The 24,227-nt window shown below is 38.6% G+C and overlaps 1 protein-coding gene across 3 annotated transcripts in view; it reads left to right on the top strand.

Moving 5' to 3' along the window:
- Positions 1 to 24,227, top strand: part of FGF14 (fibroblast growth factor 14) — a 394,127-nt gene that overhangs the window by 247,964 nt on the left and 121,936 nt on the right. Inside the window, exon 1 of one of the 3 annotated variants that reach the window (XM_062020550.1) lies at positions 18,886 to 19,078. The exons of the other annotated variants lie outside the window; for them this stretch is intronic. Within the exon in view, the coding sequence (XP_061876534.1) occupies positions 18,886 to 19,078 (193 nt within the window). Of the gene's footprint in view, positions 1 to 18,885; positions 19,079 to 24,227 lie in introns of those variants that run through there. 3 annotated transcript variants of the gene reach the window in all.

Genomic DNA, 24,227 nt, shown 5'->3' with positions numbered 1-24,227 from the left:
CTGGCACGAAAGAAGTTTTCAACATCATAACAAATATAAATACGCAGTTTCTATGTTGCCTCACACAGCCTAATCACTGAATATCTATGTTTTAAATAATTGGGAAAACAGGTCAGTGAACAAATCAAAACAATGTTCATGTGCAAGCATTCTTTCTAGTTTATAAACAATATTTTATTCTATACATTGTTTAGCTTGATTCACTGAATCTGTCATTCATACTTGTTCAATAGCAACATCTTTGAAGAAATAGTTGAATGATAAATTTATCTTCTTATTGATTCTGTTTCCAAGACTAATTAGCTCTTGAGTACACCATGACTTCTTCTAGATACTGTTTTTATTTGATGGTGGGAGAGAACTTAAACTCTAATCAGAGCTACAGGTCACTAGACCCTGTAGTTCTTCATGGCTTTAATTCACTGTTTGTAGTCTTTTTCCCTTTCTTGCATCAAGATAGATCTTGATAGGGGCCTGCTGTTAGCAGTCATAATATAATCTGAAAAGAGCGTTATAGAATACACTATAAATGGTGTGAATGTATTACTAGCTTACTAAAGTCAGTCAGCTACTATGGAGGAAAAACAAGATAGGACCACAGTACCATAGATCTTCATAGGACTTGCCTTGTGGAATGATGATAGTACTTGCGCAAAGTATCACTGAATTTCAGAGCAGAAGTCATGACAGGCTTGAGTTAGGCTAGTCTGTATCTTCTCATAAAGCTGAAAGCACGTACTGCGTGAATCAAAATCATTTGCTTTACCTTTTCTTTTTCAGCTTTACTTTTTGAAGGGAGCACAGTAGCTGATCTAGAAATGCAGTGTTGAACAACACCAGTGCATTTGTGAACATATTACAATAGTCTGAATATTCCTTGAGTCTACAGATTCTTCTTTTTCTCAATATAAAAGTCTTTAAAATATCCTATGTCCATACCTCTTGTCCTCTCCGATCTTTAAAACTTGGGGAGAAGATGAATAAGAAGGGAGAGGCTGTCTTCACGTTGAATGTCTTGATAAGAGGGAATGTTCATTGTCTAATCATTGACATTTCTTTTGTGCATTGTACTGATATCCATATGGTAATTAATTTTACTTACCTTGCACCATTAAATATAAGAAGTGGTGAATGGCTCAATGTTTCCAAATTGTTTTTCAGCCTTTTGATCTGTAGCTGTTGGTTTTGTTAATGGCTAAGGAACTTGCTGTAAAATTTTCTCATTAAAATGGCTTATAACACTAGCAACTGACAGTATTACTTGAATTTATACCTTTCATTTCCAGGCTATGTCAGAAAAAAAGACTTGCTTGTTTTCTGCTAACTGGAATATTGGCCTTTTGTATGCTATCATATTAAACTCTCATTCAGACAAAAAGAAATTCCATCTTACCTTTCTGGCCAAAAGTTGTATTGGTGTTTTTCACATCTGACTTCTAAACGTGAATTTCTTCTCATTTTATGACTGCAAAGGCAGTTTCTTTATCAAGCAGAATCATACATTTTGTGCATAAAACTTGTTTTATCTGTATTTCTCTGTCCTTAATAACAAAAAGGATCTTTATTTATTTTCAGCAGTTGCGCTATGAACTACTCTGGAATTATTTATCTGATATTTACAGCCCAAGTCCTCTTCCTGAGGTTAGGCCTAGAATCCTCTTTGTTGCTTTAAATATTAGAGCTTAGCTAATTTCTCTATGCAGATGGCCCAGCAGAAAATGATGTAATTTTTAAAATACATATAGCCTCTGTAGTTATACATTTACTTGCCTAGGACTATAGAAATAATGAGAGAGATGAGATACATATCCTTTGCAGCTAGAAGGGATTTGGGAATTGCAGTTTACAGATGAGGCAATGAGACAGGACATTCTGTTCCTTCTGTTCAGGCTGTGCAGCAAATAACTTGAGTGGGGCATAGTGGGAATGTCAGTAGCTTTGTAACAAAACAATTTCCTGTGAAAGAGGGGTTTCTTGGCTTTCAGCTCCTATTGCTATGGCAGTTCTTTACCCTCTTCAGTGACTGTTCCGTGTAAAACCCTTTAACAGGATGGATGATGGGTGACTAATTACACTATTTAGAAAGCTGAAGGGAAAAACAAGGGTTGTTGGAAGATGGGAAATAAGTGGACAAAAAGTTGGAGGCAAAAGATAGTGAGACAGAAAGTGTATTAGGTAATTTTTGTCACTATAAAATACTGGAAGCCTGTCTGATGGTGTGTGATTCACAAAGATTAATAGCTCAGGAGATTAATAAAAAATTAGCTAGTCAAACAAGTGCATAATAATCGTCGAAGGTTGTCTATCAGTATTGCTGCTCAGGATCATAGAAAATATATATATATTAAAAATATCATTAATATTGTCCCTTAAACCCCAAGATCTTTTTAGAATGAATTTAGCATCTCTGTGTTCTATTGAAAGTGACTTTTGCAAGATTTGAATGTAATTGTTACCATGAGGAACTATTTAGCTGAAATAGATGTAGCTAATGAATTTTAACTGCTTTCTTTATTTCTCATTTGAAAACTTTCTGACATATCTATGAAAGTTATAAAAGTTATGACCATTTAAACACAAAGACAAGTTGACTGTGCTAAAAAAATCCCTATTTTCACTCTTCTTTTTGATGTCATCATAAAAATGGTACCATGCTGGCTGCGGTTTAGTACAATGTGGATGCTTAGAGGCAAAGAATCCTCCCTTTGCCTTGTGACTTCTCTGATTCTGGTCAGAACCTGCCCTTCAGCAGAGCAAAACCAGCTTATATGGTACTTCTCATGTACCTAGAGTGAGACAGAGATCCAGAAAAGAAATAAAATATTTTGTAAGGATAGAAAAGATGAAAGTAACCTATCTACAGGTAGCACAAGATGAGCTTGTAAAATCTCAGCCTGGATTACAAAGACACAGATATTGAACCTAAACTGGATAGACAGGGAAGAACTCCATGTGTGTAGCTGGGTGGAAAAAAGTTTCTGTTGTACCAGGCCTACTAAATGTTTTCCTCATGTCTCACCCAAATCTATGAAAGCTGAGTGGATATTTGTCTCTTTTGGATGGATTGGTCTGTACAGAGCCAAAATTCCAAACCCCTGCTGGTGAAATTTATTTGAACTTAATCTAGTTCTTTGCAACTTTTATATTTATAAATCCTTATCTACAGGGAATCTGAGCCTTAAAAGAGCTCGTTGCTTGTTTGTATCATATATATGTATATACACACATATATATTATATATGCATTTCTGCACAATCTCCCACTCAGTATTTTGTTAGTAATACTTCTTTAATTAGCTGAAGATTTCTTAAGGGGCTATAATAAATATTGAGGGCTTTTTCCAAAATCTGAGTAATATTAACAGTGCTGAATCAGTGGTACACAGAGCATGAAGGAATTAGCTTTGATCTTGTTCTGAGGAAATTCTAGTATATAATAATATATTTTGAGAGAGTTTAAGCATTATTGCTGCTCTTTGCTTCATCGGCTGATTAGAGTGTGTGGAAGGGGAGAATACAGTAATATTTCACCTACCCTAAAGTTCAGCTTCCAAGTGAGATTGTACTACTTTGGCTTTTGGTTTTGATGATTCTCATAAAATAGCAACTGATATCAATTGGAAAGTAATCAGCTAAAGTAGCATTACAAATGAATTAGCTGTTCTGGGTCTTTATGATCTTGGCTTTGAAATAATACATCTTGATTTCCTTTTTATATTCTTTTTTTTAATGTCTGCTTTAGGATTTTGTTCTTTTATTTGGCACATGGTGGGAGGAGAGGGTAAGCAAGGAAATTACCTATAATTGACAATAATAATGAGCATGTCAGAGAGAAAATTGTATTTTGCCTCTTAAAATTTATCTACTATTCTCCAGATTTCTTTTCCTTTCCTATATTAGGAATTGTTATTACCACTATACTAAAAGGGCACATAGACACCAGTGAGAATATGATCCTATTTATACTAAAGGTAGCTAGTCTACACAGTCTGACTTATATTAAAGGAAAAAGGGTGTTGTGCTATACATCAGAACTTTCCAAATTCTCTGATACTGGCCACAGCACTGATTTCCTTCTTCTGTTTTACATTGTAGGAGGAAGCTATTACTGAGATGAACAGGTGATGGAATCAGAAATGGGGGGATCATCAGTGGGCTGGAAGCTTTGTCTTGGCATATGTGTCATAGAAGTTGAATCCTTGCACTAGATACCAGACTTACAAAGAGTGTGAGTTAGTCCTCCACAGAGCTCAGTAGGTAGCCGTCAGGTTCTAACACTAGTATGTCACTTCAGTGATGTACAAAGGAAAGTCCTGTCACAAAACAAAGCATTAGATTTGATTATAATGGATCCAAAACAAGTTAATTAATAATTAAAAAAAACCCCTGCAGACTGGATCTTGATGATGTGCGAGAATTGTTTTTTTGGTAGCATGCAAAGTTAATGAGGCCAAAGGGATGGAGCAGAGCAACAGGTGGGTCGATGGTGCAGTCCAGCAAAAAAAGAAAAAAGGACACAGGAAACATGTTTTAGGAAAAAGCCATATATTTGTCTTTAATATCCATTTGAGAGTTGACTATCCAGAATGAGATCTTGAAAAACTGGGGAATATTCACTTGCAGTTCTGTGTTCAGCTAAAACTAAGCAAAGCAGAGCAGGGCAGTAGCTTTAGCTTACTTTCAAATACAAGTGAAATTTAAATTCAGTTTCCCAAAGAAATATCAAAATGTGCTGATGATTAGAAGGAGTGAACTTGTGTTTTCTGTCTCAACAAAATAACATCTAATTTTGTGATGGAACTGCATCAAGTAGGGGTTTTTTTTAATCAATAATTGACTTAGTTCAGTGCACAAAGACCTTTGTCAACAAGTTTTATAGTAATTAAATAGTAATATTTACCTCAACTTGGAACTAGATTTTAAAATGGAAATACTCTTGAAGATTCAGAGTATGTGAAGGCATCTAATGTTTTTCGTTCTTCTTAGAAAATGTCTTGCAATCTAGGAGTGCTTTACAACAAAGAGAATCTCAGATATTCATTTAATTCTCTTACTCTCTGTTTCCCCTCCCATCCAAACCCACTACTATTAAATATCTGCCACTAAACTGCAGAGAAATAGAAGAGCCGCTCGTCTCTTAACATAAAGAACATAGATGCCAATACTACTATTTTTTCTTCTAGCTAGATTAAAAAAACACTTCTTTTTTTCCTTTCAAATATGAAGACACAATGGGAGCCTTTGTATATAACAAAGTACATACACACTAGGTTTTGGAGTTACATCAGATTATTGGTTAAGTGTAGTGAGAAGGTGGAAAGAGGACCTGGAATATGTTCAGACAGCACTGAATAACCAGGAAAAATGATCAGAGCTACAAGACAAAAAATATTAAAGTTTCAGCAGATACAACTAAATGTGTGAAAGTCAGTAATCCTTGATAATTTATTATGTTTTAAGGCCTCAGGCTAAAACTATTTTACATAATCTTTTAATTAACACCCTTGTTGGCTTGTGTGAGAAAATTTAAATGGCTAAAGATTTCTGATGATCATGAGCATTATAAACATGAAAAAAAGAAAATCCAAGATATGTCAGCTAATGCTGGAAAACAGAAAATCTAGTTCAAACAATGATTTATTAACTACAGAAAACTAATAACTTTTTATAATACCTTTGAAGATTTCCTTTTCAAAAAGCTTATCTTAAACTTCTGTTGGTAAAAACCCCTATATGAGCTTAAATGCTTTCAACAGCTTTAAGTATTAGAGATGCATTTCAGAAGAGCAGAATGAGGCTTCTGAATGTAAATCTAAAGACTACCTTTAGGGACAGTGGAAGAAAAGTGGTGTCTTGCATGCAGCAACTCAGAATCTGTGTTGGACAAATGACTTTACACAGAGAGTGTTTAATATCACTATGAAGCTCCCTGTTCATCGAAATTCTGGGGCAATTCATGTTAAGGCAACTTTGTCATGACCTACCTATACAAGGATTTAGCAGAAAATTTAAATACAAGAGTGGCATCAAAGAACTATTATTTTGTGTAAGCCAATTGTAAACAAAATCATTCAGATCTTACTTAGCTGAGTGATACGTACAGCACGGTATTTCATGAATTTGATATGTTTAAATCTTCAGGTTTTTACCATAAATGATGATGTTTAGATATTCTATATTTGAGTCTTTAAGGCCCAGAAAGAATGAGTTTGTCTCTCAATAGAGAATAATAGTCAAGGAGCTATGGTTCAGAGCAATTTGGCTGCCAGTATGTTCCATTTGCAATTACTTCTGTTCTTTCTTATCAGTCTGGCATAGCCAGACTTATTATTTACAGAGCACAGTTTGGATTGCATCAAAGAGCTTCCACTCATCAAGCTGTTTCCTGGTATTAATTTAGCTCTTCCTCTCTACATCTGTAGCTAAAGCAAGTTTCCGTAGTGCTTAAACTAAGTCTGGAAATAAGTCCAAAAGCTTTGAGACTCAGTGAGAAATTAACACAAGGCTTTCCTGAACACTGAAGGGCAACGTAAGAAGTACTTGGAGACTTCTGGTAATAAATGTGTCCCAAAAGACTGAGTCTAAACAGCAATTTTGTAAACCAGTGGCAAGTTCAGTTCCAAGGTGAATGGCTTGGGAAAAGTGGGTTTTGGGAAGGGACAGTGTTCTGCCTACAGATGTTCAAGGCTGAGCAAGTATAAGATGTGATTGGATGGCAGTTTCAGTAGTCTCTCAGTCTAGTCCAATTACTCTGTATTGACTGGATTCATGCACTGACTGATGTCTTCTAAGTCACTTCTATCCAGAGGCTGTGAACAAAGAGTCATCGACCCAATGCATGCTCAAGTTTTCCAACTATGGAAATATAGCCATCTAGAAGCTAGATTTCACACCAACCTTCCCAAACTTCTCAAGCTTTTTTTCGGAGGCACTTTCACAACAGTGTTAGACCATCTGATGTTAGAGACATCTTAATGTGTAACTTTGCCAGCTCTGCATGGTCACACTGCATGGTAAGTCACATCAACATATCAATCTCCAGATGAACCATAAAAACCAAACAAAGGCTGGATCTGCAGCTGACTTTTCATGCAACAGAAAGCATAGTTCTGGCTTTCTAAGTGTCCTGTGTACACATACTCACAAGAGACTATTAGAATCGTCCTATTTGTAATTTTTCAGCTGCATTAGCCTGACAATGAGCATTGTGCTATTCAGCATTAAGATTTGTTACATGAAAACTGCATTTATATAGTAGTCTTAGACTGGTGAGAATTTTAGTGGGAGCTTACTGAGTCATTTGAATATTAAAATCAGAAATTGATTTCTGTAACTTTTGCAACTGGATCTAAGAAAGTAATGTTTGTTATCTGTGATTAAATCTGTGCATTGCTTTTCTTAAATGTGTAGATTTTCTTTTTGTCTCTAAAATGAATGGAAACTTTCTTCCACCTAGCTAGTCTTATTCCTAGATAATCCTTCTGTAACTCTCTGTATTGGTCTTATAGCTATCTATTCCTTATTCCTAACCAAAAGGCCACATTCCTGTTTAACTTCAAAATGCTTGTACAAGTATCAATGTAAAAGTAGCAGTAAACACATTCTTTGCAGACTTTGAATGTTGATATTATTCCACAAATGGTACAAGCTATTGAAGTAAATATTCAGTTTAGAATTGTTTAGCTTGCTGATTTCATTACTTGTAACAATTTTATAGGAGCAATCCAAAATATGCACAATTTCATAGTCACAATCATCATTCTGTGAAAAAGAGGAACAAAAAAAGTTTCATTTTTTGCATCAGAACACCTTCTATGCTTGAAATTATTATGTTATTCTTTTTTTTTTAAAGAGTAATCCCACGTTAATAAGTTTACATTTATTTTTCCTAAAGTCACTTCAAAATAATAGGGTTTTTAAAGAAAGGTACAGTCTATATGCTATCACACAGATGTTGAAAAATATTCCTACCATACAATTTTTACTCAGCCTTTGTCTGGGACAAATAACTTCAAGTTCTTGCAGCAGTGCAAGTAATAAAAGAAAAATCTACCAGTGTGTATTGCAAGTTTCCTCCCCCCCCCCCCCCATCAATGTATCTGTGAATAACTAGAGTAACAGTGTCCACTGCTGGCAAATCAGATAATTGCACTGCACGTTAGAGCGATATACTGTGGAAAGGTTTTGAGGAGTTTTAGCTGTGAGTCATTTTGTAATTTAGGCTTATAGGATTGCGTTGTAAAATCAGGTCAGTACATCAGGAGGATTCACATTGTTACTGCTAATAAAAAAATTCTATGGTATTTGAACTAATAGCCAGGAACATAGGCAAGGTAGTATGACATGGCATTGCAATTCTTTTTTCAGGACTTAAAAATACTTGTAGTATTGATTATATTCTATCTGTCTAGTTATCGTTTTTGAAATAAAGAAAAAGATAGTAAAATTATATGAAAAGTGAAACATGCAGCTTGATGTTGCAATTACTGCAAGTAATGATGAAGCTAGAGCTGAAGTAGACTGATTATCAAAGAGAGGAGGAGAAAAGACTAGTATCTAAGAAGTTATTTTAATCCATTTTTTTCTGGCATTTTTTTGCAATAGATAATATTTATTTCCATATGTTGCTTAACAATAGAATGTCAATTCAAAGAAAATCTTTCCATCAAGGAAAATAATAGAGTGAAAAAAGCAACAAGGAGAAAAAAATCAAATGTTTCTACCTATACTAATATAAAATGCATTAACATGTCACATACTCCTGACTGTCCAGATTAACTAAAAAGAAGATAAAGCATACTTGTTTTCAGAGATTTATTTCCATCAATTTACTCTGTTCAGTAGAGACAGTAGACATTGTGTCGAACTTTCTGTTTATTTGGAAACAGGGAAACACAGCATCTGACTTTTTTTAGAAAACATCATTTGTGTCTGAACCTCAAAGGCAGGGACATTCCTCTGTGAAGGAGGGTTTCATTCTCAGAAGAGATCAAGGCTCACCCTATGGGTAAATGCAGCATTAGCCAGCTTTGTTCAACATCTACTTTTTCCATCTTCACAGACTTACCTTCTCCTTGTTAGCAGTACCCAGAGACATACTGTGTTAGAGTAGAACAAGAAAATAATAGGATTTTACGTTTCAGGGCTTTTCTTTTCCTTGGAAATGTATTCAAAATAGTATCAAATGGATTGCAAACCCAAAAGTTATTTGAAAATAAATGGTAAAAGAATTGTAAACAAAGATAGATGACTATCAAAAAGTTATTTTGCAAAATTAGATAGCAGAAGACTATTTTTCTCTAAATTATTTTTCAGGGAGCATCCTTCATGTTTTCTTCCATCACAAAGCTGTGTTGTGGATATGTGTGTGTTTATGTATGCATGCAAGTGTGTAGACAGACGTGTTCCAGTCCTTCTTGTCACTGGTGAAAAACACTTTCTATACTTACAGGATTCTTGGATGTATTTTGGAGGGAATCATCTTTCTTCTTCTCAAGCTAGCAATTTATGTATGTCTCTACTTGTCTTTTCTATTCAGCATTTCATTGTAATGGATATAATGTGCTTTTTGTCCTGGGTCTCTGAGATGACCAAAATCCAATATCTCCACTGTTTTTAAAGTCCAGAAAAACAACACTTTACCCCCCTCATTGTCCTATGCTTTCATTTCTGTTCTGAAGAAAACAAGAAATTCTTATTTAAAGATTTAAAATCAATATCTTGGAAGATGAATATCTTAGAAAAATACTGTCAATTAGCTTGGGCTATATAGTTTTTCGTATGTGTTATATACGCATACACACATATATGTATTTATTGCTTGGAAAGCCTTTTGAGTTTCCTGATAATTTAAGACAGAAGACATAGTTTCTGCGTCTAAGTAGGAATTTACATGTTATATCATGTGCAGACAGGTTATTCACTTTTAAATGGTATTTGGACAAGGAATCTGAATAAAAATACCTCCTTAGCAATTGCCTAAAATTCTTATAAATACAACAACCCTCTCATGTACATACGTGTAAAAAATTTTTGTATGGTTTTAGATATTCATGCATTTTATCTATGTGTGTTATATGCATGCAATGATATTACTTATTTCATTACAGAAATAATGGGTGTGTGCATAGCTCTAATTGAGGGCAGAAAGGCTCTTCAGAGGGACCTGGACCGGCTGGAATGATGCGCTGAGGCCAGTTGTGTGAGGTTCAACAAGGCCAAGTGCTCAGTCCTGCCTTTGGGCCACGACAACCCCATGCAATACTACAGGCCTGGGGGTGTGTGATTGGAAAACTGGCCCATGGAAATCAACAGCAGCTGAGTACAAGCCAGCAGTGTGCCCAGGTGGCCAAGAAGGCCAATGGTATCCTGGCTTGTATCAGAAATAGTGTGGCCAGGAGGACCAGGGAGTTGATTGTTCTCCTGTACTCAGCGCTGATGAGGCTGCACCTTGAATACTGTGTCCAGTTCTGGGCCCTGAGCTACAAAAAAAACCCCAACATTGAGGTGCTGGAGCATGTCCAGAGATGGACAATGAAGCTGGTGAACAGTCTGGAGAACAAGTCTTAAGAGGAGCAGCTAAGGAAGCTGGAGACTGAAGTGAGACGTGATCACTCTTTACAACTACCTGAAAGCAGGTTGTAGTGAGGTGGGGGTCGAACTCTTTTCTCCATTAATGAATGACAGGACACAAGGAAAAGAGTTCAAGTTGCACCAGGGGAAGTTTAGATTGAACGTTAGGATGAACTTTTTGATCAAGAGCATTGTTAAGCATTAGAACAGGCTGCCTAGAGAGGTGGTGGAGCCCCCATTCCTAGAGATATTTAAAGGATGCATAGATGAGGTGCCAAGGAATATGATTTAGTTTAGTGATGGGCTTGGCAGTGTGAGGTTAGTGGTTGGACTCAGTGATCTTAAAGGTCTTTTCCAACCATAGTGATTTAATGATTCTAATTAACAAACGGATCAAAGGATATAATTATTATATTAAGGTGTCAGTAGGAAAATGAACATCTAATAAACCAATAAATATTGTGATGTGGTGCCAGTCTATGAAAAGAACAATCCCCTACGTGTATACTGGTAAACGTTCCCCAAACCACTGCTATCCACAGAGATAATTTTTTTCCTTACAGTTAGAAATGTTCATATTGATGGCTACTTTTCTATATACCCTGTCTTTTTTTTTATCCAAAGAGTAGGAAAACCTCACAGGAGAGTACTGTCAGGCAAGTAGTTTAGCGGCTTACATATTGTCATGCTCTGCATTCTGTACTGGCTGTAGAGAAAGTTCACTGTAGAGACCAAACTTCTCAGAAATGCTGTTGCTTTTGTTGCTGTAAAACAAAATTAAGCAGACTCATGTTACAGATTCTCTGTTATTTGGGAGAATAGCAAAGTCTGTTGCATGTTTCAGAATTGAAGCAAAACAGAAAAACCCTGCTGTGGCTAGATAAGCAAATGCAACAGATGTTGTTTTAAGCTGTGCATATGAAAAAAAAAATGAATAAAGAAGCTCTCGGTGTTGTTTTTAGGTCTCTAAATCTTAAATTGCTCTGTGCATCTGTGTGGACTTGAGATAGGAGTGGATGCGGGGGAGGTGTTTTTCTTTAACGAAAATCATTGTTCTGGCTTGTGCCACCAGAGCCTTGTCTGAAGTACTCTGGTGGCAGATCTATTAGCTTGAGTGGGAACAAAATAAATGGCAATATGTTTCTGTTGTTAGTAATCAAGAATCTCTCTTTAAGATAATTACTTAATTTTTAAAGTTAAAATCATATATATATGTCACTGCAGAAACCATTGTGTATTTAATTTTAAATTACATTTATGGATTTGCCCCAGAAAGTGAACTTGATTCTTTTTTTTTAGCCATTGACTGTTGTTTAAAAGACGTTTGTTAAAGTTAAATTTTGGGCCTGGCTGAGCTATATATAGTCTTATATGATCTGTATGCTGTTCAGATTCTCCTGACAGTCCAGCTGATTTCTTTGTTTATTTGGTCTCAAAATAATTGGTATCAGAAGTAAAGCAGAGATAGAGTTAAAAGTAGGAGGAGTCATGAGAGATGTCACGGGAGATGTGGTGAAAGTTAGGAGCTTATATTGCCTAAAGATTGATTGTTAAAAATAGCATAAGAATCTCCATTCACTTTTCACTGTTGAGGTACAAAGAATTAGCCAACAGAACTGAAAATTAAACTCTAAATTTAAGCAGGCGTTTTCCTTGACATAGCACTATTTTTGAGACTCCTTACTACAGTGTAATCAGTGAAATTCAGCATTGGGAAAAGAAAGAGAAAAGCGAACTCACAAAAGCAAAACCAAAACAAAGCAACTTGAGAATTACATAATTTCTAAAGAATAGGCCACTATCTATTCAGTGCTGTCCTATTGGTCATCGAAAAGACAGTTATTCAGTTCCCTAACTTGAATCTTTACTTGTATAGAGGTATTCTGTCCTTTGAGGGACTCAGTTCTTCAAGTTGCAGACATATCCCAAATAATTTGTGAGAGAAATATCACCAGTAAATGCAGAACAAATATTGTGCTAGCTAAGCCATTGCTTTGAGCTGGTATATGCATTTATGCTTCCTTAATAGTTATGCAAACTAATGGTTATGTTTTGATAGTGCTCTGCATAACCGTTTATCTAATATACAACTTCCTTGCATGGTGGATTAATTTATTCTTGCATATACACTAGCTATGTTTTAATGTTTCTTCTTATGACTTGGATACATAAAGTTGAGCAAGTCCAAAGCTTGTGAAGAAGCTGGCTAAAGTATGTGCTGTCCTTTAAACAATATACTGGAAGCTTGCTTTTGTCTTATTTAAAGGGATTTAGCTGACCTATTTAAACAATTGACTACATAGGACCTCCAACGTATTCAGTAAATTTGCGACTTTGGCTTCTTGTGTGCATTGTGAACGTCGAGATCAAAAGTTACGTGCTTTTGATATAGAACAGTGTAAAAGCATAGATAACCAAATTCTCTGAAGTATATTATCATATTTAATAAACTTTGTTCATAATGCTTGTCAAAGTCTAATCAGCTAGCATCAAGTGTTCGGGGGGGGAGGATTTTAAATTGCAGTGCTTCACAGCGTGTTGTCTTCTGAGAAGTTCACAATAACTTATAAAGATAATGATATCTGGATTAACATGCAAGAACATTTAAGACAGACCTGATTTAAGCTGTTTAAAGCTCATTGCAAGTCATGCTAGTCTTACCATAAGCACAGAATTCACATAAACTATCTGAAAATTTGTTCATATTTATATGCTCAAGACACATATGACCTTTTACATTGACAAACCACAGAATCACAGAATGTTTTTCAAGTTTGTCAATTTTTTAAAAATTGAACATTTACCAACCTACAGAATAAGTCATAGAACATATTCTTTCATCTTATCCCAGTCGTTAAGTTACATCTCTTGCCCTAACTTTGCCCTCTGAAAACATGAAATAAAGATTTGAAAGTTACTATTGCTTACCAATACACATTTCCCTCCACACCATATGTACATGTTGTGTGTCTTAGGCAGATGCCAGTTTGTAGTTATATGAATAATCCTAATTTTAGAACTGTATCATATTTTGTTATATCATTTTTGTCTTAGCTTGTAAATTAGACACTTTAATTACAGTCCACTTCAGCAAAATTTTGAACAATATCAGCAAATGTTCAGAATATCAATCTTAGCTGGAAACTCTGGTAATCACCTGGTAATTTTAACAAAATTATCCATTAGAATTTATAAACAAGCATTCTTTCTCTGCTGAGATGTCTCTTCTTGAAATGACACGGAATTTTCCCAATGTCCCAGATACCTTGCATTTTTTAAACCTTAATTCATAGAACTATAGAATCACAGAATGGTAGGGGTTGTAAGGGACCTTTAGAGATATCCAACTCCCCTGTAGGAGCAGGTCCACCTAGATCAGGTCAAAAAAGAATGTGTCCAGGTGGGTTTTGAAAATCTCCAGAGAAGGAGACTCTGCAACCTCCCCAGGCAGCCTGTGCCAGGGCTCCCTCATCCTCACAGTGAAATAGTTTTTTCTTAAGTTTAAATGGAACTTTTTGTGTTCCAGCTTCATCCCATTACCTCTTGTCCTGTCACTAGATGTAATAGAAAAAGGGAGTGTCCCAACCTCTTGGCATTAATACTTATAAATATTAATGAGATCCTCCCTCAGTCTTCTTTAGAGTAAACAGCCTCAGTTCCTGCAGCCTTTCCTCATAAGGAAAATGCTCCAGGCCTCTGATCATCTTGGTGGCCCTATGCTGGATTCTCTTCAGAAGTTCCCTGTACCTCTTGAGCTGGAGAGCCCAGAACTGGACACAGGACTCCAGACAGACACAGGCCTCAGCAAGGCAGAGTAGAGGGGGAGTAGAACATCCTAATTGGCACTTTTACTCCTAGAGTAGCCATTCCAGTTTGAATGGAAGTTTAAGGAGTAAGGTATTATTTTTTTCTGCAGCTATAGCACACACCTTCATTAAAAAAAGAAAAAAAAAGACACCTTTTCAGGGACATGAACCAGTGGTTAACTCTTTAGAGTCTTGGAAAAGCATTCACAATATTTTACTAATGATTTCTAGAATTTCAGAAAGGTTGATTTTCTTGCATCATATTCCAGAATATTCGATTGGAGTTTGCCTACTGCTGGCAAGTAGTATTGCCTACTGCAATAAAAACTTTACTGGAGCTCATGAAACTAAAACATGTTTAGTAGCAACGTAATAATGTGGCATTTTTCATTTCTGGAAAATACATGCTCGCAAGGACTTTGGGATATTTTTCTTAGGGTTTGATTTGAATTGGTTTAGTTTGATATGAAGAATGGTTTCTGGATCTCTGTGAGGAGAAAATGTGGGTGGAGTGCACATATGTGAGAACAGACCTGTAGAAAGACCTTTTTCTTTATATTGAAATGGTTTATGAAAGGAAGAACTCTAGAGTTTTCATGTCTGCACTAGCCAAAAACGACTCTGTAGCTTATAACTCTATCCAACATAATGTAAAACATCCAATAAGTGAAAAAAAACAAACCAAACCAAGCCAAACCAAACCAAACCACACAAAAGAATACAACCCTTAAATGGTAAGGACAACCTTTTTGATTCTGTAAATTTTGTAGCCTATGTATTTAGGTTAGGATGGAATATAAAGCATAGATTCTATTTTTTCCTAATGGAACCCTTATTAAAGCATTTTATGTATCACTAGTACATGTATCTATACAAATATTAATGGAGTATATTTTAATATTGAACTTTAATGCCTAAAAATAGTACATTGTAATTTGTGTTTTAAATTAGACAAAGTGGAATATAGTGTGTCCCAAATAATACAGCAAAGGATAAATTTGAAGAATAATAATTTAATATCCTAACATGTAATAAACCAAGTACTTTATGCAGAGTTTATATCTGTTGTTTTACTGTAAAATTCATCAAGGCAAGTAATTTTAAAGACTCTAAAACATTTTTGGTTTATAAAGCTCCTGAAATCCATGATAAATTGGTGATTAGAAATGAACAGATGGGAAAATAAAGTATTGAAAATCCCCTCTCCCCTTCTTTAGCTTTTAATCGTTTGTTTTCGTGTCTAGAGTTTTGTTAATCTGAAACAAAATTCTATTTTAATGTAGCAAATGTTATAACTAAGATATTTCTATTTGTCCTAAATGCATAATCTTATGCACATAGTAGTCTTTAAGGCAGTCAATATGTCCATACTTCTACAATCCATCTATTGGCAAAATCTTCACTATGACTAGACTTGCACACTTTTTATCACAGGTTAAGACAGCAGATGGCTCTCTTGAGTTTTCTTTGTGAAACCTCAGGCTGTAAACAACTGCTCTGTATTTCTGAGATGAAAGTAGAAAGCTATTGGTTTTGATCTCTGGAGTAAGAAACACATTTTCTCTTGTCTATAGGCATATTGTCCATTTTCATCTTCATTCTCTCCTTCCTTTGCCATCACTCCAAGAACCATACCATTGAGAAATGTCAGTGTGTTTTGGCAAAGGCTTAGTATTTGAAGGAAACTATGGAAAAGGAATAGTAGTAGATAGTATATAGTAAGTAGTGGCATTGGATAATATAAAGAGGTCCTTCCAGCAAAAGAGAACATGAAACTTAAGTCTTTTTGGATAGAATTTCTCGTGCAAATATTAGGGCTGTATGTATGTATCCCATTTCTTAATTCCTGAGAAAATGAAAGAGAGTGGAGGGTTGGCCTTTATGTCACTACTCTCTCTCAGTCGTTCCTTTGTTTGGAGTCGGGAGCCAGGTGGAGCGCGAGACTTTGGGCTGTGTCCTGTCACCTCCTCTGCCGACGGCGGAGGCTGTCCCGGGGCCACACGCCTCCAGCCCGTGTCCATGGTGCTGAAGGCACATATCGAACCAGCAGCCAGAGGCTGGGGCCGGGGCCGAGGGGCAGGGACCGGGGACGGGACATGGGCCACTGGGTCGGCATTGCGAAGAGCGTTTCTGTCTTGAGGAGACTGAGGGGAGGCAACACCCTCTTTTGTCCGCTGCTGGGAAGTAAGAAAAAGGGAAGCAGTATGCAAAACTGAAACTTAAATAAGAGAAGAAACCTTCTCTAATTGCATTAGTTAAGGTAATTGTAACCGTTGTAAGGAAATTGCTACTCTGTAAAAATTGCCAGATAGAAAATCCAATGCGTTTTAGTGGAATCTCTTTAGAGACAATCTTAAATAGAATTAAAATGTATTATCCAGATCGGATTGTGCATGTTCTGCTCCTAGTTGGTCTAGTATTAAAACAAAATCCCTGTATAGGAGAGTTCCCACCATACATTTTTGCCCTCTGTATAAAAATAGCCCTTTGTAGATTAAAAGATTTAGGGAAATAATGGTCAATATCGGAGATGCTGAAGTCTCTGCTGAAACAAAAACTTAGTCCTACCTATCAGGTTCAGGGTATTGCAAAACAGTGAATTATTCCCGATGGATATTTACACTTCAAAGCCTGATTTTTGTAAAGAACCATGAAATAAGAAATTAGAGCATTCTGAAAACAGTATAAAAAAATATATTTATTACACAATATTTCCTTGTGCGAGTATCTGTCCTTCTTTATAGAGCAACTCTGCAATTTTTTTCTGCATGGCTGCTAGCTTCCATTTTTTAACTTTCCTCTGGATAGTTAAAACTTCAGGAAGGCAGGCAGAAAGTAAACCCAAAACATATGGAACTTTTATTTGAAAAACAAGACCCATTAGGAAAAGATGAAAGGAAAGAAATGAGATAAAGTACTTAACAAGGCATTTTCTATCTGGTGTGTATTGTGAACTCCTCGGGGCAGAGACTCTGTGTCTAGAGAGCTTGGCTGGTGCTTGCTCTAGTGCTCAAAGACATAGGCTATGAAAAAAAAAAAATCATTTTACATAGTGCTGGTGATCATTAAATCTACCTGCTGCGGATTGGTGCCCTATGGAATTGCTTTGGTATTCCTGAAACCTCAAAAATCATTTCGTATTGTGAGTTTAAAGTGTGCTGGTGCTATATAACCTTTTCTAACAAAGACCGCATGTTGATTTGGGTTGAAGGTCACCTAAGCCTCGTAGGTGTGTTTGTTCCTCACGGCTCTAAAACCTCATGCAGAAGAACCCACACTCCTAGCCCCGTCCGCTCCCGGATGGTGTGCAGATGGGTGCCCCTGCCCCGCTGCGGGCGGGGCGGCCGGGCAGAGGGGCGGTAGCAGGGCGAGGGGTGCCCCTGGGCGGATCGCGGTTCCTCCTCACTCGCCTTCCTCTGCCCCCTCACCCTCCACGGGCAGGACAGGCACCGGAGTCACCGGTGGGTGCGGCGGGGCTGCCGCCCGCGGGCAAGGCGGCAGGCAGCCGGTGCCAGGCAGCTGGCGAGAGAGTGCGTGCCAGGGTGCCTTCGGTGTGTCGGGTTGGGCGCCGGAGGACGGGGAGAGCCATGAGCCCCTCCGGCAGCGCCCAGCGCCGTCCTCCCCCGTGGAGAGGGAGCCCGGCACGAAGCACCCAGAAAGCTAAAGGGAGCCAGAGGCAGCTGGCGATGGATCTGCCGGGAGCCCGCTGGTTCCCACTAGAAAACCGCAGCAGCAACACCCCTTCCCTCCGCCCCTCGCCCCCTTTGCTTTATTCTCCTGCCTTTCCCTCGTCCTTCCTCCACCCCCCTGCACCCTCGCCGCCCCTCGCCTTCGGGAGGACAAAAAAGCTCCAGCGGTGCGTGCCTCTGTGCGTGTGAGTGTGTGCGTGCCTGTGTGTGTAGGGGAGGCTGGAGCGGGGTGGGACTGAAGAGCCGTGATTACAGTTCTCCCCGGAGAAGAAGATTGCTCTCTCCAGATGCTGATTTCTGAAGCACTTGGCAATCATCAGGCGGGAGCCTGGAAGAAGCGGCGGTAACCGCCGCCGCGGTCGCGGCGATGGCAACGGCGGGCGAGCGGGCGGCGGCAAGGGGCTGAGGGGCAGCCCCGAGAGGCGACGTTGCCGACCGGACCCGACCCGACGCGACCCGACCCAGCCGGCTGCGGTTCCACGCCGCGTCCCGCTCGCTCCGCTCCACTCCCTTCCACTCCGCTGCGCTCCGCTCGGCCAGCCCGCGCCGCTCACAGACACCTGCCGCCCGAGCGGGTGCCCCTGCCCTGGGGCACGGCGCGGGGGGGCGGCGGGGCACCCATGCGGTGACCCGCGGTGGCGGCAGCTCCCGCGGGCCGCAGGGCAGGAGTGCCCCGGTGCAGCCGCACCTCGGCCCGGAGGAGGCTCCCGTTCGCCCGCGCCCCCGGCAATGGGTCCCCGTCGGGGCTGAGCGCCCCGCCGCCGCCCTCCCTGCTGCCCGCCGCGGCGCCGGCCGGCGTAGGCGAGCCGGCGAGCAGCCATGGCAGCGGCCATCGCCAGCGGCTTGATCCGCCAGAAGCGGCAGGCGAGGGAGCAGCACTGGGACCGGCCCTCGGCCAGCAGGAGGCGGAACAGCCCCAGCAAGAACCGCGGGCTCTGCAACGGCAACCTGGTGGACATTTTCTCCAAGGTCCGCATCTTCGGGCTCAAGAAGCGGCGGTTGCGGCGCCAAGGTGCGTCCCTGTGGCCGGGATCGCCAGGGGGGCTGCCAGGGGGCGGGCGGGACGGAGGCAGGGAGGGAGGGGGCAACCTGTGGCGAGAAACTTCCCGGACCAGGCGCCGCCGCCCCGGCTCCTCTCAGCGGGCTGGCGGGCGGCTCTCGGATCCCCGCCAGCGGGCGAAGGGCTTGACGGGCCGGGAGGCGCGGCTGCCCCGCGGATCTCTCCAGGGTCGGGATCCCGCCTTGCTGCCCGGCTGCCGGCCTGCCCGAGGCGCCGCGGCCGGCGGGCACAGGCCGCTCTGGGGCTCAGGCTCGGGTCGCTGCAGCTGGGCTCCGGTAAGGGAAGCCCCTCAGACCAGGCAGCCGACGTGGCGTGAATCCTGCCTGTTACACGGTGTGTCCGGGTTCTCTTTAAAGGTCAAAGAGCACAAAGCGCAGTAAGCTTTCCAAGTGTCCAGTGTCCGGGAACCATCTCTCAGAAATCCCTTCCTTTAGCTGCCCGCTTGGCTTTGCCTGTACTACGGCCAGGCTTCACCTGCGTTTGGCAGCTTGCCTGGTGACATTATGGTCACCAAAGTGAGAGATGCGGCATAGCCGGCAGCTGTGGGAGAGCTGCTCTGCATCCTTTGTGGGCACCTGGGTGTGAGTCTGCCTCCTCACTGCCCATCTCGAGTCAGGACCTCTTCATAGAGATCAGCAAGTTCTGCAGGTAGTTCTTTGGAGTAGATAGCCAGGAGTCAGCCGAGACAGCTGAAAGTAGTGCCATAGCAATTACATTTTATCTGGCACTTTGTATTAGAATCCTAGAAATAAAAAGGAGTTAAATGATGCTGCAATGTTTTCTCTTGTTTTTTTGGTTGTTTTTTGTTTGTTTGTTTTAAAATTTATTTTGTGCTATTCAGCTCAACATTCAACAGCATTCAGAAATGGTGATAACTTTTTTTTGACCCATCCTGAGGAAACAAGTAGTTTTAGAACAAAAGGATTGTATCGTGAAGAGTGAAAATGTTTAGCATCACTCAAAACGTGGCTAATACCTACCAGTCAATGGTAAAGTACAAGCCATCCTCTGTTACATAGAGAATGCCACCATGTGTTGTAGTTTGGTATGTATACTATAGCTTCTATTTGGGTTGGGCTGGAAGATAATGTTAAGAAGCAAAATCAATGATCTGCCCTGATTGATCCTTCCTGCTTTTTTTTCTGTGCTTCCCATCCTTGACAAAATCCACATATTTTTATTTTTACATGGTCTTACTACTATAAGAATTATTTCTTGTATCTCCTAATGCAACCTAAATCTTGCCCATTTTAGATTGTACAGTGATACAGAGAAGATGAGCAAAAACATGTCAGTAGCAAAATCTACGGTGGCTTATTTTTAGACAGTCTGCATGTGTGCTTTAAAAGAAGACTAGAGTACTTGGTTTAAAATAGTGGATTTATATATGTGATACATGTTCATGAAAACAATTTGGAGGGAATTTGCTAACTGAGCAATTGTTCTTGAGTACCTCTGTAATCTTATTTGGGGGAAAGCTCTGTATTTGACCAAATTGTGGTTTGAAGAAGTGGTGTCTGTCTCAGCATCAAGATGGCAAACATTTTCTCATGTAGGAAGGGGCTTTAAAGAGATTTGTGAACTCATCTTCTTTCATTCATTCATTTTTCATAAGTCACTTGGTGACATTCTTGAAGAACACTGGATTAGAACATAATTTGGCTGTTTACTCACCCCCCGGTACAGACGGTTTCAGTAAAGAATACTCAGAACTAAGAGCTATTCACTAGTAAAGTCTGCAGCATCAGAGCCCTGAGTTTATTTTCTCTAAGAATCCGTCAGATGGAGACATGATGATATTTATCCATTGAAGGTCCATGAATGTCTCAGAATTAACCATAAATATTCCTGCTGAAAAAAATTACTGTCGTTCCTGTTACTGTGTATGCTCATGATGCATAAAGTGATACACAGAGTACCTGTGGATTCAAAGTTGCATGCTATTTAGGAGGGTGACCAAAGAAACAATCAAGCAAAAGTCATTACTTAGACATCTTATGCAGAATAATTTAGGATGAATAATCATTTGGAAAAAGCACATTTTATAAGTCTGATTGCTTTAAAAGTACCTTACATGAGTTTCAAAATTAAAACTTACGAGAGTCTCTTTTTAATTTTCCTAAACTGAGTTAAATGACCACTGAATTCTTCACTGAAACCATACTGTCAAACCCATTAAAACAAATCTTTGCCAAGCAAAATAGGATGCATTTCAAAACATTTGTTGTCAAAAAGGTGCTGTGGGATTTTGACAAATAAACCTTGTGTAAATGACACACAGAGTGTCATGAGAACATTGTGAAAAATGAGCTAATCAAGATGTGCCAAACCATCCGTAGCATTCTCGTAGAATTCAATGGTAGAGTAGAAGTATAAGCAAAATATTTGTTCTATCGAGGAGTAAAAACTAGACTGTATTTCACAAATACTGAAAAAGTGGTTTGCTTTCTACTTAAATTAAAAATTATCATCTTCCCATCTTTGAAATAGGCAGCAAAACCTAGTGATGCTGCTTTTTAGAATTAATAATGTACATTTACTCCTGCATATACATGTGTATGTGAATTGGACAGATATATACACAATGTATGTACACTTACCAGCATGTCAGCAAACTTTTGAAAATATTCCTTATTTTTAAACTCTTATTGAAAAATACTTGTTAGTACTGTCTCGTTCAGTGGGATTTAGTTGTGAACAAATGAAGTTTTTATGAATAAATAACATACTTAAATCATATATATCCCCAAGGGAATATGAATTTTTTTCTGTCCTAGTGACTAATTTTCTATTCATGATCCTTTCTTTAGTGGCATATTGAAGTATCAACAGAAGAGTGTTATATCAGACAAACATTTAGGAGAGGTAGCATTAAAGATACATCCAGGATTAAAGGGTAATATTTGTGTTTGCCTATATATTGTCTCTAACAATAAACACAATCAGTGTGTAGTTTTAAACAGCTTTTCTAAAAGTTTGATCGATTAATTAAACTGACAATGTGATTTCTGTGGGAGACTCGTCTGATAACCTGGTGAGTGGATGAACCATGTTAATTTACCAGACAGCTTTGATTCAAGTTGTTTAGTACAGGGTATTTCAAATTTATTTAATCTTTATTTTATCCTACTTGTCATCTGATGAAGAGATCACTGTCATTAATTTCCTGGCAGCCATGAAGCCAAGATCTTGCCTGACACTGATGCCAGACATCAATCAATTATGAATCACCCTGTCCTGAGTTAGAGGTTGTTCAGTTATAAGAGTTTAAATTATGTTAATATAATCACAAATGGGAGAATTGAAAAACAAGATTTTGAGTCTTCATGTTAGATAACCTTATGTAACCTGAGTCTACTCACTTCTACAAAGAAGAAAATGAATGTCAGGTCTTCACCTCGTGCAACTGCAGAGCACACAGATTAAATACGTGCACTTGTCACTAGTGCAAATTCAGACTTCTCAGCCCACATTTTCATATCACAGAATCATAGAATGATAGGGGTTTTCATATACATATCTAGCTTCTTTGCTAATCTGAAAAATCGTCACTTGGCTAATTATGTCCCCTGAGAGTATTCTGCTGGAAAATACTCAACATTTAAATGTGTTAAAAACCAAGTGTGATGTTTACTGTCTCTGTGTGCTAATACCACATTAAAGCTTCTAAATTTATACACAGAGTGTATGAATTTTGGAATGTTTCAGCCTCAGATTTTTTACATTAATATTTATGAGAAAAATAGACCTAGGGAACATATTCAGAAAACACATTGATTAGATTTTATTGCATCCATAAAGGTAATTTAATTCTTTTCTCCGAAGAAATCATTTTTTTTTGAAAATTCCTCAGTAAATCAGCTAATGTTTTGTAGCAGATATGGGAGGGGCTCATAATCTCACATGTAAGATAATTCCCCATATACATAGTGCCTTAAGTAGTTTTTAGTTCTCCTACTTGTGGAATGATATAAGTGGAACCAAAATGGAGATCTGCACACACAGGTGTTTGTGCCTCATTTCCCAAAGCTAAAGTAACTGCATCAAATCTTAGTCAGCTCCAGCCTCGGATGATCTGGCTTGCTCAAAGTTTCAGCAAACCAAAACCTGTAGCTATGTTTTCCTATGTTAAGTGTCTTCAGATTCAATTCTTTGTGGAAGTTCACTGAAGCCCACAGCTACTGCATTGTCGAGGTGCAAGACCGTCTGTTTCTTTCTGGGTGTTGAATTGATGTTGCTTATTCGTCACTACCTTTCTTCAAATTAAACTGATTAACCCACAACCCTTTTTGGAGCTACAAACCCAGTCTGAACATTATATATAAGAAATTTGAAATTCTTCAAAATGTTGTGCTTCATTGCTGCTTGTCTGTTCAAAGGACTGCATGATCTTCACAAGTAGAAAATATCAATATGTCGTATTTCATGTAAAATATTCTAAGCATATTTAAAACTTATTTATGAGCATGTGGTTTGCGAGACTCAGTGTCAAGTTTTCTTTCCCGTGCATTCAGTGTTTCACATAGACCCTGTGCTTGCTAAGGAAGGCTTTAAAAGGAAACATAGTAATGGCTGTAATCAAATTCTCTTATTCACCACCTGAACTGGATTTGATGGCTCTGAAAGTGACAAAAGAGATTTTTTTGAGAGGGACTATGGAGAAATAACTTAAAAATGGTAAAATAATTTTAGGGACTATTGATTTTTGTAACTATCTTAAACATAGGTGGTAGAATAATGGGCATTTAACATATATGCAGTGCTATACCAATATTATATTACAATTTCTCTTATTTTAATGTAAAGCAAGTAGAAAAACTTAACTGTGCTCATTGTGTCTCTTAATTTGGGCTGAATTGGGCTGAAAGTAGAAATCAAATCACTTCAGAGAGAAGTAAGCCTTTTAACTTACGTTTTCTAATATTTCAAGTTTGCTAATAGTTGCAAGCTAAGATTAATTTTAAATTTCTCAAAGGCTTCATAGCTGTTTTGGCTTGAATTCTTTCCTTCTCTAAAGTACTGTGCTGTTTGAGATTTTTTTTATTGTTGTTGTCAATTGTTTGTTCCTGATAAGCATTGGTTTACATTTATTTACCTCAGT

Source organism: Colius striatus, chromosome 1 (assembly GCF_028858725.1).
Source record: "Colius striatus isolate bColStr4 chromosome 1, bColStr4.1.hap1, whole genome shotgun sequence".
Lineage (NCBI taxonomy): Eukaryota > Metazoa > Chordata > Aves > Coliiformes > Coliidae > Colius > Colius striatus.
This window is presented reverse-complemented; position numbering and strand designations above follow the sequence as displayed.